The sequence below is a fragment of the Phoca vitulina genome, unplaced genomic scaffold (genome assembly GCF_004348235.1).
Source record: "Phoca vitulina isolate PV1807 unplaced genomic scaffold, GSC_HSeal_1.0 scaffold68, whole genome shotgun sequence".
Classification (NCBI taxonomy): domain Eukaryota; kingdom Metazoa; phylum Chordata; class Mammalia; order Carnivora; family Phocidae; genus Phoca; species Phoca vitulina.
Window position 1 is genome coordinate 7,147,722 of NW_022589771.1, and position 15,869 is coordinate 7,163,590.

The 15,869-nt window shown below is 63.8% G+C and overlaps 1 protein-coding gene across 1 annotated transcript; it reads right to left on the reverse strand.

Moving 5' to 3' along the window:
* Window positions 1-5,467: 5,467 nt before the first annotated feature.
* CFAP410 (cilia and flagella associated protein 410) lies at window positions 5,468-15,051 on the reverse strand. Its single transcript, XM_032392668.1, has 7 exons — window positions 14,874-15,051; window positions 13,578-13,596; window positions 12,182-12,228; window positions 9,551-9,780; window positions 8,558-8,729; window positions 7,679-7,769; window positions 5,468-5,939 (listed from the first exon to the last, which is right to left on the reverse strand). The coding sequence occupies exons 1-7, from the start codon at window positions 14,948-14,950 to the stop codon at window positions 5,808-5,810; spliced, it is 768 nt and encodes a 255-aa protein (XP_032248559.1). The 5' UTR covers window positions 14,951-15,051; the 3' UTR covers window positions 5,468-5,807.
* Between the last annotated feature and the right edge of the window lie 818 nt (window positions 15,052-15,869).

The window sequence follows — 15,869 nt, forward strand, 5'->3', positions numbered from 1 at the left end:
TCTGGGGGCGGCATGGAGCCTTGCTCTGCAGGGTGGTGCCGGCACCAGGGTCCCCGGGAGGACGAGCTGGACCTTAACACCAGCTGCACTCTCGGGGACCTCCGTCCCTCCTGAGCTCGCCGCACGATCCACTTCTGTTCCCACCGCCGTTACCTGGGCACTCAGTCCAGGGCTGCTCCTGGCCTGCACTCCTGCCCTTGGCACCTGCAGAGGCTCAGGGGGAGGGTCTGGGACCCATGAGGTTTTGTGGGGAGCCCCTGGCCTTGGGGGCTCACAGGCCGCATCAGGGGCTCCTGGCAGGGGATGTCCTGGTTGGGCCTAGGGACCAGGCTGGGGCCCTCTGTCCTTCTAGCTGCCTTCACGTCCCCAAGACCTTGGCAGGGTGCCTTGGTCACTCCAAGGAAGCAGCCGGCATGGTGGGGGCCAGGCCAGGGGACCCCGCCCTCCTCACCGTATGGGCCCCGAGCCTGAGGGCTTTCTGGAGCTGGGGTCCCTCTGGTCTACTCTGCCTGCCACGAGTGTGGGTGCTCCTGGGGCAGGCCGAGGAGGGGACAGTTCCCCAAGGAGAGGGTCCCAAGTGTCTGAACCTTGAGAGACCAGGGACCAGTTCCTGGGTCCCAGAAACCTGAGTGTGCATGTGAGTGCATACGTGTGCACATATGTGAATGAGTGCATGTGTGCATGCCTGATCGGATGTGTGTGCATGAGTGCATATGTGTGCACGTGTACGAGCGTGAGCACATACGTGGGTATGAGTGTGCGTGAGTGCATACATATGAGTGCGTGCGTGAGTGCATACGTGTGTATGAGTGTGCGTGCGTGCCTGAGTGCATACGTGTGTATGAGTGTGCGTGCGTGCATACGTGTACATGCCTGAGTGCATACGTGTGTATGAGCGTGCATACATGCACACGTGTGTATGAGCGTGAGTGCATACGTGTGTATGTGCATGTGTGCATGCCTGAGTGCATACGTGTGAGTGCGTGCATGCATACGTGTGTATGAGTGTGTGTGCATACGTGTGCATGCCTGAGTGCAGACATGTTATGAGTGCGTGTGTGAGTGCATATGTGTGCACGTGTGTACAGGTGAGTACACGTGTGTGCTTACGCGTGTCAGTGGGGAGGCTGCGGCTCAGAGGTGGGGACTCCCTGGGAGGACCCTGGCTGTGGCAGAAACACCCTCCAGTGTACAGCCACGTGTCCATCTGTCGAGCACACAGCCGCACTCAGCCCAGACGCCAGGCTGGCCCAGGCCCTGCTCCGTGCTGACCCCTCCCTCGCCAGCCCCCCGGCCCCCCTGCAGTGCCGGTCAGGCCTCCCAGGGCACCCAGGGCCTGGCCTGGGGAAGGGAGCTGGGGAGCCTCGGGAGCCTAACTGCGGGACGTTCTTACTGGTTTTGCCTGAGCGTGCGGCATCTGGAGATGGCCTCTGCTTCCTGGAGCACGGCCTCCCCCGCCTGCCATGGCCGCCATGCTACAGCCTGGGAGGCGGGGCACGCACCGGCCCGGGCCTGCGGCGGAAGGCCGAGGCGTCCGGGCCCGGCCCCTGCTGTCCCAACACCCCCTCCTTGAAGCCAGGCCCTGGCTCCCCAAGCAAAGGGGGGCTCGTCCTGGAGGAGGCCCCCAAGGCTTGGCTGTCCTGGGGCCATCCCAGGCTGGGAAGCAGGCCCTGAACCCCAGGCCCAGTGGGCTCTGCCCTCCAGCTCATCCTCTAGGACACAGCATGTGGGGTGTCCAGCAGGGTGGGGGTGGCACCAGTAGCCTGGCCACAGGGCGCTGACAAGTGTGCTCTCTACCGCGCCTGAGGGTCAGGGGCTCGCCACCGTGGGAGGCCCCAGTCCAGGGCAGGGCCGCTCTGGCGGGCGCGGGACCCCTGCAAGTGGCTTCTGCGTTCCCGGCGTGTGTGCGTGGGCCTCTGATCACGACCCAGGAAGGCTGTGGACAAATGCCGGAGGCTTCTGTGTCCCACGGTACGGACGCTGTGTGGAGTCTGCTCGGGAGCCACCAGCCCAAGAGCACACAGCCAAGGCCTCGACGAGTCGCCTGTGGACCCGGACACGCACAATGTGGATGGGAGAGAGCCCACGGCGGGTCCCTGCTGCGCGGAGAGGGGGGCGGGCGGGGCAGGCAGGCGGCGGGCCATGCCTGGAGGGCCCTGCTGGGGGTGGGCAGGGGCTCCGCTGTGGGCTGGAGCTCCCGCAGGACTCGGCTCCCCGCATGGAGACCGTGCTGGTTTCCTGAGAACCACCACAAACATAGCGGGTTCAAACACCCCCATTTGTGACCTCACAGTAGCTCAGGAGTATGGGTGCAGCTGAGCTGGGTCCTTGGCTCACGAACAGCCGTGACTGAGGTGTCCGCCGGGCACGGGCTCCCCTGGACCCCAGGCCCTTCTGAGCTGCCTGGTGGCTGAATTCCAGGGGCGGCAGTGGACATCTGCCGCTTCTAGTCTCTGAGCTCAGGGACAGAAGGCCCACGCCTTCTTCAGCCCTAATCGGTTGGCACCTGTAAAGGCGGGCCGCAGGGACTCCCCGGTTAGGCCCGGCCCACCCAGGCCAAACTCCCTTCTGATTGACTCAGGCAGCCGGTTAGGGACCTCAAGCACATCTGTGAAGCTCCTTCACCTTGGCCATATATGCAGGGCATCCACCATATTCAGAGACCCCCTACTTGGGCGTGGGGGTCATATGGGGTGTGCACACCAGGGATCTGGGACCTTGGGGCCACCTGAGAATCCCACAGACAGCAAGCCCCGGCCTTACTTGCAGGAAAGCATGTGCCGAGGTGGTTCTCAGAACAGCGTGGGGGTGTGAGGCCAAAGACGGGCCTCGGGAGCGTGCTGCGGAAAGGGGTGCTGGAGGCCCCAGGATGTGGTGAACCAGGGAGCAAGCATTACTCTCTGGCTGCCTGTGGCTGGGGCGGGGTCCTGGGAGCAGCCAGTGGGGTCTGCTGCAGAGTGGGGCGCTGGGCAGGTGTCTACACGTCCAGAAAGCAGAGCAGTGATCCCATCTGCCTTGTGAAGCAGCCCCGTCCCCACAGCTCCCCAGCCCCTATTCAGCACCCCTGGGCTGAGGCTGGCCTGCTGGGAAGCAGGGGGAGCAGCTGAACCCAGAGCCAGCTTTCCACCCGGACGGCTGACCCCAAGGCACGGGGCGGCCCTGGAGGGCAGCTCCCTGAAGCCACCGTCCCTTGTGTGAGGAGGGTGTGGCCCACGGGGCAAACTGGCCCCCCTGCCCCCGGGCCTACTGGCTGCCAGAGGCTCTGGGATGCAGGCGACCACAAATGCATCCTTCTGTCTCATCATCCCTGCATCCCGGGCCGCTGTGTGCAGACTATCTCAGCCCTGGAGAATACGGGTCCTTCCGCGAGCTTTCCGGGCAACGAAGCCCGTGAGTAAATCTTACCGGGGTACCAGGACCCTGAGAAGCATCCGCCGAAGCAGGAGTCCTCAGTGTCTGGCAGATTGAACATGTTTCGACAATTCTGCTGCTGACGGGGCTCGGGGGAGCGCTGGAGAGCATTTCTGGGAAATCGCCCAGAGGCTCGTGCTCACGGCAGGACTTCAGGAGTCTCCGGAGGGCCTGCATGCGGGGAGGGGGTGGGCAGTAGCAGGCATCGGGGCGCCGTCCCAGGCCCCCGACAAGGCCCCCCCGCTGAGCTCAGTCAGCCGGCCCACTGAGGACGCTCACCACGGGGACCCCCGGCTGTCGGGCGCATGGGCAGGTGTAGTGAACCTGTCCGGTTTTCCTGCTTGAGGACATCTGGAAGGGGGTGATGTGGACGCTACATCATCAGCCGGGCCAGCGTTCACAGGTTCCCCCCCCCGCCAGCCCCTGGGGAGGGGAGGGCGCAGGTGGGCTCCCTGGGTGAGAACCGCGGCCACCGGCCTCCCGAGTGTGCCGCCATGATGGGCAGCTCAGCCCTTCACGCACAAGCAGTGTTTCTTCCTCACACGAAACTGGACGGCCCTGCAGGACTTGAACGGCCGACTTCCCAGGGAGCGGCTAAGATCCGGCTACGTGATGTGGGGACAGAGCACCCAGCAAGTGCGCGGTCCCGTGTGCCCATGCTGGTCACGGCCTGGCCGAGCGCACGCTAGAAATGCAGGGGTGCGGGCAGCGCGGGCCAGCAAACAAGTCCCCTCGTGGGACGTGGATGCCCAGCTCCGCTTGCCCTCGGCGAGGCCACTGTGGGCGTCCACTCCCGGCCGGGGCAGCGCTCCCTCAGCTGCGCAGAACTCCTCAGATGCGTGCTAGCAGCACACTAGGCCAGCCCGGGCTGTCCCCAGGCCCCGGCGGGGCCCCCCAAAACCTTGGGCTCCCCAGGGCAGCCCTGGAGCCCATGTGTCCGTTCGTGGAGAATGCGGGCAGCAAAGACCCCTGGTCTCTTCTCGAAGCGCATCTCCCCCTGAGCTCAGAGCTCCCCGGCCGCCGAGTGGGAGCAGAGCTGTGGGGTGCTCAGGGCCCAGCCAGCCTGGTGGCCAATCCAAGGTCCCTAACTGGGGTGCACCAGGTGATGGCGCAGGCGGGAAGTCGGTGTGAGCCCCGCCAGGTGGGTGGGGAAGGGAGAGTGTTCTCAATTTAACACAAGCACCCCCAGCTTGCTCTCAGACGCTTTATTGAGAGTCCGACGCCCATCCCCACGTACAGCGGAAAGCGCACACACGGCCGGGCGGCCACCCCTCACAGACGCCCCCACGCGGCGACGCCTCGCTCTGCCACTCAGTTCCTGGAGAACCACAGACACCCCAGAGAGCAGCCACCCGCCCGGGCCCGGCACCCAGCGCCCAGCAGCCCCCCTGGGCCCCGGGCTGTTTGAAACTCGCTGGCCTGAGTGCAGCCTCTCTTTGAGGGCACCACCGTCTCCCGGGCATGGCCGCCCCGCCTGGATTCTTGCACACGGCGCAGGAGTCACCCCTCTGCTAGCATGACGCACACATGACACAGATCTGGGTCCCCATCTACCGGAGCGGGGGCGAGGCAACCCCACTCCTGTCCCGGCCGCAGCAGCACCAGTAAGACCCGCTACCGGCTCAGAGGCCACGGCGCTCCCCGGCCCAGGGAGGCATCCTCAGCTGCTGGGGGGCACTACCATCAGGGCAAGGCCTGCGGCTCTCCCTGGGGTGTCCTCCCCCACCCCGGGCCTCTCCCACCCGTCCGCACAAACCCCTGGCCCTGTGGGCTCTCAAAAAGGCAGAGAGAAAAGGAAGGTGCGTTCTCCAGCCCTGCCCCCACCCTACCAGCCGCAAGACACGCCCCGGTGGTGGCCAGCAGCAGCGGTGTGGGTCTGCTGATGCCAAGCCACTCTAAGGACCGCACCATTCTGGAAGCTGGCCATGGCGGACAGAGTCTATTCCACAACTGGGGCAGAGAACCGACAGGGGAAACGCGCATGAGCAATGGCCCTCACCTTCAAAACAACGTCAAGGTCACGTCTGTCCCCTAGGAAATGCCTTCCAGATCGGACTTTGGTAAGATATTTATTAGGGACAGTGGCCGCCATGCCCCCCTCAGGAAGAGCCAAGTCCAGGTGGGCCCCCCACGCAGGCCGGCGTGCACCTGGCCCCCGGGCAGGGAGGGCACCCGGCACAGTGCCTGACGCCCTTCCTGCTCTCGCTGGGGCGCCATCCACACCGAGGGCTTGGCTTCCCCAGGCAGGCCTGAGCTTCCGGGGACACAGCCCGCATGCTGGGACTCAGCTGGGGTCCAGTAGAGGCCGTGGCCACGGAAGGGACCCCACGTCTCCTAGGTGCTTGGGCACGGGGTCGCGGGAGGAAGGCGTGGCAGCTCGGGTTTCCGACTGACGGTCACTCCATGTCGTCCTGCAGGTGCTGCTTGTGCAGGGCCTGGAGCCGGCTGGCCACGGTCTGGTGCACGGTCTCCAGCCCCTCGGGGTCCAGCTCCCTCAGGAGCAGCAGGACGGCCGTCAGCACATTGTTCTGGGGGCACAGAGTCACCGCTGAGCGCCCCCACCCGGACACGGACATGGCAGGCGAGCGGCCTTCCAGCAACCCCGGACAGAGCACAGAGGCAGACGAGCGGCATCGCCCGCAGGGACTGCCCAGAGAGGCCAAGCAACGGGCCCCCGGTCACACAGCCAGCCACACAGCAGGGGCAGAAGGGGCTGCGTGGCCAGCACAGCGCTCAGGAACGTGTGAGCTCTCACACACACACGTGCTTGTGTGTGTCATGCGTGTGCGTGTGGTTTCTACCCACACCGGAGCAAGAGAGGATTCTGCAAACAGGGGCTACTCGAGCTGGCTCTTCCCGCGAGGTGACAGGAGAGCTGGGTGTGAGCGGGGGCACACGGCAGCAACGTGACAGCCGCTCAGAGGGTCACACTGGGGCTCGGCAACAGAGCCCCTGCCCACCCCATGGCGCTAACCCCTGACCTCAGCCATCCTCGGGGGTCCTGCTCCCCCTGCAGCCCTACACCGGTGCGATCTCCCTGGCCATCCGCATCCCCCCACTCAGGCTTGCAGGACCTTCCGTGGGAGGATGAGCCACTTCCCCATTCAAAGTAGGGCCAGGGCCTTCCTTTCTGCCCCCGGAAGTGGCCCTGCCTGCAGAGGCTGACCCGCTGCGGGGCCATGTAGGGGGGCTACACACGTGCACGGACCGTGCAGAGGACGGTGACCTGTGCAGCGAAGGGGCCAAGGCCCAGTGGCCACTGCCTACACTGGCCTGCAGCCTGCAGTCACTTCTGTCAGCAGCTCTGGGGGGACACTTTTCCCAGAGTGCAGGCTGGCCCCTCCCAAGGACAGGGCCTCTGTCCATCCCCCTCTGTGCCTCCCACAAGCTTTCAAGTTCCTCAAGGGGGTGCTAGCAGCCCCCAGCCCCGACTGCGAAGTCCCTCCAGTGCGAGTCTCGCTGGTCCCATGGCTCTGGCTGGACCCTGCGGCCGGGAGTCGGGAGCACGCGCTGCGGGTCACAGGCCTCCCTCAGACTCCGGCTCTGCTCAGGCAGCCCCCCTCCCGCGTGACCAGGAGGCAAGGTCCCCGCTGGGCCAAGCTAACGGTGGTGACCCCGTTCTTCTGGCCAATGACGCTCACACTCAGGATGTGAGCAATTCCAGTTGATGAAGCCAGTCCTGCTGGGTTGGGGGGGGCGGTCCACAGGGAAGCTGCGCTTTCTGTCCCATGAGGACACACATGGGAAGACATGGCCCCTGTCCCCTTGGGTGTGAGCCTGGCTCAGATGGCCAGCCCACTGACCAGGAGGGGAACAAGCCCCAGGACAGACCAGAATGACAAGGAGGCAGACATTGGAAAGGTCCAGCATCGTTGACGGAAGCGCCCACATGACCCACTTCTTGAGCCTATCACTCCTTAGGGACCATCAGGAGCCATTGTGCCACGGAAGCCACCCCGCCAGGACAGGGAGGCCTCCCCGAGAGCAGCACCCCCTGCAGCGTCAGGTGCCGCCCTCCCAGCCCCAGCCCAGACCCAAGCTGCCTGCAGGCTGGTTTGGGGTCTCCTCTCCCCGGGGTTGCTACTTCTCTGCTGGCAGCCGCCCCCTCTAGTGTGCCACTTCCAGTTCAGCTCAGAGCCAGCTTCCCAGCCCCTGGGGCCCAGCTCGGTGCGCCCTGGGTGTCTGCAGCCTGTCCAGCCGCACCCCCCCATTCTGGGCAGTGGGAGTGGCGGCCGCCTCCAGCCAGGGCTGTCCCCATCATGCTCACCCTGTTCTTGCGACTGCTCGCGGCGTCCCTCTGTGAGAAGAAAGGAAACCGGTCCCGGGAAGGCGGCTTCAGGCTGAGCTGGCTCTGGATGCTGCGGGTAGGAGAGGGAGCATGGGGCTGTGAGGCCTGACCTGCTCGGGGCCCCGTTTCCAACCCCAGGGCCTCGGAGCACAGCGAGGATGGAGAACTGCCACTTGGTGACATTGCTTCTGGAGGGACGGAGCACTGCACGGGCGGGTGGGACGAAGGATTTGTGGCCTAGCACATATCTCTCTGGGCCCCCGGGGGCCCCTCGCCACACCTGGGCTCCCACCAGGGTTGGGGGCACTGAAGATGCAAATGGGAACGCAGAGCAGTGGGCAGCACGCAGGTGGCCTCCTGCGCTGGCGGGAAACAGGACGGCAGGCCTGGCTGCCAAGTGGACGCAGCCTGAGCCCCACTGGGCTCGACTGCTTCTACAACATTACCCGCGCTCTGCGGCTGCTCAAAACAGCCTGCCCCCAGAGGCTGCTTCAGGCCCGTCTCCGGTGCTGCGGTCAGGGAGGGCCCCCCTCGGGGCCGCACAGCCCTCCCGCCCCATGGCAGCTCAGGTGGCTTCCCTTGGGGGGACCACAGTGCTGGGCCCCGTGGTGCCCACAGGCCCCTGGCCCACGTCCCCCGCCCACCTCCAGGCGGCTCCAGCTGCGAGGGTGGCCCGTACCCACACAAGCCCTGGGCCCTGAGCCTTCCGGACGCACAGCTGCGAGCAGGCTGGGGGGCGACTGAGAGCCACAGACAGCAAGGAACCACCGCGGGCAGCTCCCTTCCCTCCCTCCCCAGAGAGGCCCACCGACTCCACAGGAGGACCCAGGGCCAGGCCCGCCGCCCCCGCCAGCTCACCTCGTCTCCTCCTGGCCACAGCCCAGCGTGTCCTGCCGGGTCTCAGCAGTGGTGTCCGTGGCGCTCAGGGCGTAGGACAGCGCAGGCCCGCCGTTCCCCGTGCCCTGTGCGCCGGGGGCCGTGACCTCCTCCCCCTCCATCAGCGCACGGGACAGCTCCTCCTCGGTCACGGCTTCGGAGTGGGGGGGACAAGAGCATCAGAGCGGACTCGCCCCAGAGAAGCCCCCGGGCCGCGGCACACTCTGCCGTAGACAGGAGGCATGCTTCTCCGCCCCACTGGCCGGCCCCCCGAGAGCAGGGCCGGGGCCTGTCACCTCCCTGTCCCGGCCCGTGCTGGACATGAATCTCAATTCCAGCCCCTGCTACAAGCGTTCATCAAAAGCCAAATTAAGGTCAGCTTTAAAAAGGAACAGAGTACACAGTATGAGTCCGTTTCACTCCCACGTGGCTTAATTTCTCTGCGCACTTGTTTTCTGGGGGAAAGAACTGTGCACGCGTGCCCAGGGCCAGGGACTGGTGCAGCAATGCCAGTGGCCAGAACCCGGCAGGGCCCCCGGGGAACGGGTGGGGAAGGAGCGGGTCAGCGCCACAGGGAGGCCCCTCGGGCCTCCAGCAGGAAGAGGCAAGCAGCGGGGGACCAGTGCTGGGAGGGCGGGGGGCCACGGGCACGCCCTCACCTGCTGCAGGGCCCCAGGGGCCAGCATGGACGCGGCCAGCCCGCCGGGACCCTGTCCCTCGCTCGCCAGGCCACTCGGATAAGCGTCTGGAGCAGAGCCCTGAGCAGGAACAAAGCAGCAGAGGCAACAGCGTGCCCAGCAGGAGGTGGGTGAAGCGTGCGTGAGGCCCGCCTGCGATCCCGCACTCCGCGTGGGGCCGCACCCAGGGGGTCGGACCCGCTCACACTTGCGACACGAGGAGCAGCGGCCTGGGGGACTCCCCCGAGACCACAGAAGGATTGGGAGCGTGCGGGTCCCGGGCGGTTCGGACACCCACCCTGGTTGTCCAGCTTCTGCAGGTGGGGCAGGTTGCGCAGGACGGTCATGCGGTAGAGGTGCGGGTCGGTGCCGCAGCACGGGTTCTCCGCCAGCCAGAGCACGCGCAGGCGCGGCAGGCCCTTCAGGTAGAAGAGCTCCGCCAGGCTGGGGATGCAGTTCTTCCGCAGGTAGAGCTCGCTCAGCTGCTGGCACTGGCTCACGGGCTCCAGGGTGGAGACGCTGTTGACGCTGCACGGGGACGGCACGGGGACGGCACGGTTAGCACCCCGCTCGCGGAGGGCCGCGCCCCTCCACACCACTCCTCTCGGGTCCGCTGCAAACACCAGGCGAGAGCGCCCCCGGGGTCGGGCCCAGCTGCCCTCGCCTTGGAAGGAGGTCAAAAGTGGACAGCGTGAGCCAAGTTCAACAAACACCCCGGACCAAGGAGAAAGCGTAAGGACAGATGAGCAGCAGTGAGCAACGCCCTGGCCTCCTGCTCGGTGCAGGCCTCATGGAGTCAGCTGGGGGGTCAGAGGTCTCACTTGCCCTCACAGGACAGGAAACCGGCCACCAAGGAACGTCTCTGTGCCCCAAAGTAGGCAGCGGCCACAAAAACCCACAGCAAACACAAGCAAGCTCCGCGGGACACAGAACCGAGCGCCCAACTTCCCAAATCCCATGCCTAAGGAAGAAACAGAGTGTGTGGGCTTACATTTTGTTCCTCAGAACTGTGAACACATCAGAGACAGAAAACCATCCAGGCCTCTAGGCAGAGACCCTACAGGCTCGCACGGACACAAGCAGAAACCTTCCCACCTCCACAAGCGCAGATGGCCCGCGAACACACGCTCGGCTCGAGGGCGGGCGCCCAGGACTGCGAGCCTGGCGGGAGCTCCGTGCAGGCCGGGACAGTGCTCTCCGCAGCCCTGGGGCCGCTGCCGCTCCCTGCATGTGGAGGGCACGGGGGGGGGGGGGGGGGCACTCCAAGCGACCCTGCCCCAAGGGCCAGACCTATCTAGAACATTCTTTGCTGGAGGCTGCACTGGTGTGGGCAGCGATGGCCCAGTTCGTCCCTAAGACAACACTGCAGTGGTGGCCCCACTTACTAATGGGGTTGCTGGCATGGAGCACTGTGCTCAGCACACGGCCTGCCTCACTCGAGAGCCAGGAGTGCGGCGGACGCCACTGCACCCCGAGCAGGACTCAGGCTTTGCCATCTCCAAGTCTGAGAAAGCTGTCCGAGGCACAGGCCGGGCTGCAACGTGAAGATCCGAGGCTGTACCCCGGCCTGCCGTCCAACGGCAGGGCTAACTGTGGTATTGAGTATTCGTGCCCCCCAAACTCCTACGCTGAAACCTAACCCCTAAGGTGATGGGGTTCGGAGGGGACCGGTGCCCTCATGAAAGAGCCCCCCGAGCCCCCTTCCCCCTCCGCCATGCGAGGACCCAGCTAGAAGAGGGCCTCCCCAGACACTGAAAATGCCAACACCTTCACCTTGGACTTGCAGCTCCAGAGGCTCGACACACAATGTCTATCATCCGCAAGCCGCCTGGTCTATGGGATTCTGTTCCAGCAGCCAGAACAGACTAGACAGCCGCCTCCACGCGAGGCTCTGAGACCAAAGGGAAGTGACTGCACCCAGGAGAGGACATACACCCCGCGTTCACGCAGCGATTTACACTCGGGTTCCAACGCAGCCAGCCACGCAGACCGGGCACCTGAGCTCAGTCAACAACCCTGGGCCTCCCGTCCTTTCTCCGAGCTGTGAGCATGACAGATCCTGCAGCTCAGGGAGGCCCAGCAACTTGCCCCAAATCACTCCAGGCAGGGCAGAGCCAGGGTTCGAGCCACACCTATTTTCAGGAATGAAAGGCAATCCATTCAATCATCAGGGAAGGCTCTCGGGGCTCAAATCTCGGCCTCACCAATAACAAGTCAGTGACACAGACATCTGGCGCGTGCACGCTCGCCAAGCACTCTGTTTTCCTGCCTGCACCCACTCCTCACTGCCCCCACGTGGGCAGATGCCGGTATTAGGTCCATATTACAGAGAGGGAAACTGAGGCCCAGAGATCTGAGCCTCGCCCGAGGTGGGAGAGCCAGCATCTGGCAAGCAGTGACGACTCCCAGGCTCCCTCCCCGGGTCCCCAGGGGGCAGGAGGGAGTTCAGGGGCAGAGGACAATGCTCCCTCCCCCGACCCTCCAAACTGCTCAACTGCCAGAAATTCCAGCGGCCACATTTGGTTCGTCCACGGCTTTCCTAGTCTGTTAAGATGCCAATGCCCCCGGAAGAGGTGGCTATCAAAATGAGAGAGCATGTGACACAGGGACACCGGCAGAGCTCCTGGTGGCACCAGAACCAGACGGCAAAACGGTGGGGGCGCTGGCGGCAGACGTGACGGCGGCCGCTCTTCGTGTGGGGTGGGGGCTGTGCCCACGACCACGGGGAGGGCGGGCAAGGACCCAGCAGCGTGCTCGAGGGGGACGGGCAGGCAGAGCTCGGAGGGGCCCTGTGCTGCCCGGCTGCCCCGCCCACAGAAGCGGCCATCCCAGGCACACTCTCGGGAGTTTTCAGGTTATCTAAGGGCATGTGAAGGTTCTCCTCTTCTTTCGAGCCCCGTGACTCAGAGCACAGCAGGCGTGTAGGTACCTGAGGGTGATCACCTCCAGGCTGGGCATCTCCCGGCAGATGGAGACCTAGGAAGGAAAGGAAGCTGATGGGGCAACACCGCCGGGCACTCCCCGCGAGCGCGCGCAGACCCGCGGTGCGCCACTCAGAGCCACGCCTGGGCTCACTGGGACTGGCACACGAGACGCGAGCGCGCGCAGGCTCTGCATCGTACTCCGTGTACCGCATCGTCCTCGGCTTCCCTACATCCAAAGGAGAAACACTCTCTCTCGCCGCCATCAAACGCGGCCACAATCCCTACCCTTCGATGCCCGCAGAAGACATCAGTTAAGGGGACCTCTGTGGCCCCTACGCTGGACAGAGAACCTCTGTCTTGCTGTCCCTGAGGCACAAGGAGAGGGCTTGGCCAACACAGCTGGGCCAAAAGGGAGACAGGATTGAGACTGGATCTCATGCCATTTTAATACTGTCAATTCAGGGCAAAAGAGCAGCAGGGTGCTCGGCTTGGTCCACAACGGCCCCCTAACCTGTGAGGCCGATGGGCGGGGCAGTCCTCAAGTGTCTTTGCACCTGCCATGCACGAGGCACCGAGCCAGATGACACCCTTGACCTCAACAGGCTCACGGTCTGCTTAGAATGCTTCACGTGTGCAGTGGATTTGTTTTCTGCTACGGTGGTACTTTTGTTTTTTTAGGGTTGTTTTTGGGTGCTTGGATATGCTGCGTTTCAGTTATAGCGTAAGGTGGACTCAGCTTTTCTGGATAGCCCACTGTCTCAGCAGCATTTCTGACTCTGTTTTCAAGGAAAGGTACAGTTCAAGTGACAAAACTAAGTAAGAAAGAAAAGACAGGTACACGATCCCTGTGTAAGTCAGGGACATTCATTCTAGGAGAGAGAGAAAGGGAAAGAACTCTGTTCACAGACCCACAGCTCAGCTCAGGGCACTGCTCCCTGCCCCCCAGCCTGGGCCCCATCCCGTCCTGCCACGGCCTGGAGTGGGTAGCACAACACTGGATCCCACCGAGAGCAGGAGCTGAAGTGAGCAACCTCCTCAGTGACTCACAGCCCAGGAACCCATGAAAAAAGCCTCCAGGCAGAGTGCATGTCTGAAGTAAAGCAAGCCCTCTGACATTCATCCCCAGCTGAACTTTGGATCTGCTCCCTCCTCCATGAGACCTGGGACATGGAGACTTCCATCGACAGGAGAACACTTAAAGGAACTTCAAAATAAAGCTGGGCACTTGGAACACCTCTTTCCTTAGTCGTTCCACATTACGAAAACTGCTAAATGAACCAAGTACCAGATTAGGGGCTGAACTGAATGTGTGCAGTTCTGTGAATTCAGCGATCCTCTCGGGGGACAGGATACAGCTTTTGGGATCAGAGAGCATTTGGAGATGATCAGCAGAATACTTACATCTGTGAGGCGGCTGCCCCTAGGAAAAAAAAAGACATACATACTTTAATTTCGGTAAAGTTGAGTAAAAAAATATTAGAAACAAAAATTCCAAAAATTAATGACAAAGTCTACAAGCTAAAATTCTATGATGTCAGCGACAAAGTCAGGGACAGCCTGTCCAGAAAACCTGCTGCGGGGCTATTTGCAACAGAACTCTCTACGCTCGGTGCTTGAGGGGCGCTTCTCAGACTGAGAGCAGGACAGCCGCCGCACTTGGAGGACACAAAGATCCATTCATCCTCCAGGCTGTGGCACGGCGGGACAATGTCCCTCACTGATGTCAGTAAACAAGCAAGTCCTTGTCAGGGGCCCAGCTCAAAGGCTGTGGAACATGCAGCTCATGAAACAGACGCTGGAGAGCCGGAATCAGGGCCCTCGTCTCCCCCGCTCACACAAAGCCTGGCTGCCGCATGCACAACAAAGCGGGGCGTTATCGGGAACAAGAGACAGGGCCGAACGTCCTAAGTGCCACAGGCAGAGCTCACTGCAGTCCGTCTGCGACACTTCCCAGGAGGACGGCGGACTGGGGGCTGAGCTCCTCCCGCCCCAGCTCCACTGCCCAGTGTGTACAGGGGTGCGTGGGCCTCGCCGTAGATCTTTCAGGAGTTCCTGAAGTGCGTCTGTCCTTCCTTGGCCCAGCCAGACCTGGCCACCCCACCTTGGAGCCTGCACTGACCCCACAGCTCCTGTATCCTGTCCTGTCCCCTCCCAGGCAGTGAGGCACCTGGGGACAGCCCCTCCCAACAGCACTGTTACAGAAATGTTTCCTGAATCGTTACTCTGGAGCCTCAGCTCTCTCTCTTTCCCACTAGGAACGTGTTAATCCCCTCCGTCTCCCACCTTATTAGTCGACTCGGCTCCCAATGACCCACAATGTCAGAAAACAGACCCTTCCCGAAGGGAACCGTTCGCCCCACTGATGCTATCTAGAAGGCCGACAAGACTTGAAGGCAACTCCAATTGCTTCGAGCAAAGCCAGCATGTCTGGAGCCTGCGTCTGAAACACCACAACCCAGAGGGGGTAAAAATTCTGGAAGGATCTTTGGCAATGGCCACCTGGGCTTGTGGCAGTTCCCGCAGGCTGTGGGGCCCTGGCACCTGCTCCCTTCCGCCCCAAGCCGCCCTGTGGCTCCTCCGCAGGCCCGTCCCGCCCCCGGCCAGAGCGGAGGTGCGGGTCCGGGGCCGCTCCGCCCCGGCGCGGGTGCTGGGCAGCGGGGGGACGCGCGGGGACGGCCCCAGCCTCTGGGTCCTCACCAGCAGTTGAGCTTCCGCACGCTGTGCAGCTCCGAGGCCTTGGCCCGGGACAGGACCATCTTCCGAGTCAGCTTCATGGCGGAGGGCCGCCGGGAACCCAAACCCCGGCGCGGCCCTTCCCCGGACCCACCGCCCGCTAGCCGGGAGGGTCTCGGCTCCGCGGCTGCCGTCTCCAGGGGGCGGGGCCCCCGTCGTCAGGGGCGGGTCCTGCGAGCCCATTGGTCACCCCGTGAGGGGGCGGAGCGGCGCGAGCGCAGTGAGGCCACCCAACTTGTGCTCAGGCGTTGGCTCCGCCCCGGCCTGCCCCGCCCCGCCCCTCGGGCTGTGCCCCCGGTGCGGCGCATGTGCGGCTTGGAGATGCGGCCTCTGACGTAGTTCTGCTGCGACCGGGTGAGGACCTTCTTCGTGACCGAGCCCCAAGCCCCCGAACCCCAGAGTCCCCGAGGCCCCCAGCCCGGAGCCCCCGAGCCCTCGAGTCCTCAAACCCGCCACCCCCGAGCCCCCAAGGCTCCCAGCCCGGAGCTCCGAGCCCCCGAGCCCCTGAGCTCTGCAGCCCCGAGCTCCCTAGCCCCGAACCCCCGAGGCTCCCAGCCCCGAGCTCCGAGTCCCCCGAACCCCCGATCCCTCGAGCCTCTGAGTCCCCGCAATCCCGAGCTTTCAAGCCCCGATCCCTCGAGGACCCCAGCCCCCAGCCTTTGAGCCCCCGAGCCCAAACCCCCAAGCCTGGAGGATAGAGGTGACAGTTTCTTGACTCCCTGAATAACTGCGATTTAAACCGTTGAAATAAGAAATCAGGGACAGTCCGGGGGCTGTGTGGATTCCCTCCCTCCCCTTGAGCATTTAAGGAAAGGTGGCCTTTCAAGTATTGCCTTTTATTTTTTTTATTTTTATTTTTAAGATTTTATTTATTTATTTGACAGAGAGAGAGAGAGTGAGAGAGGGAACACAGGCAGGGGGAGTGGGAAAGGGAGAAGCAGGCCTCCCGCTGATCAGGGA

Excerpts from the sequence above, each read along its gene's own strand:
- CFAP410 (XM_032392668.1), bottom strand. The coding sequence starts at position 14,950 with ATGAAGCTGACTCGGAAGATGGTCCTGTCCCGGGCCAAGGCCTCGGAG. Across the intron at positions 9,781-12,181 it reads CTGGAGGTGATCACCCTCAG|CGTCAACAGCGTCTCCACCC; the intron begins GTACCTACACGC and ends GTCCCCGTGCAG. Across the intron at positions 8,730-9,550 it reads GCAGAAGCTGGACAACCAGG|CCGTGACCGAGGAGGAGCTG; the intron begins GTGGGTGTCCGA and ends CCCACTCCGAAG.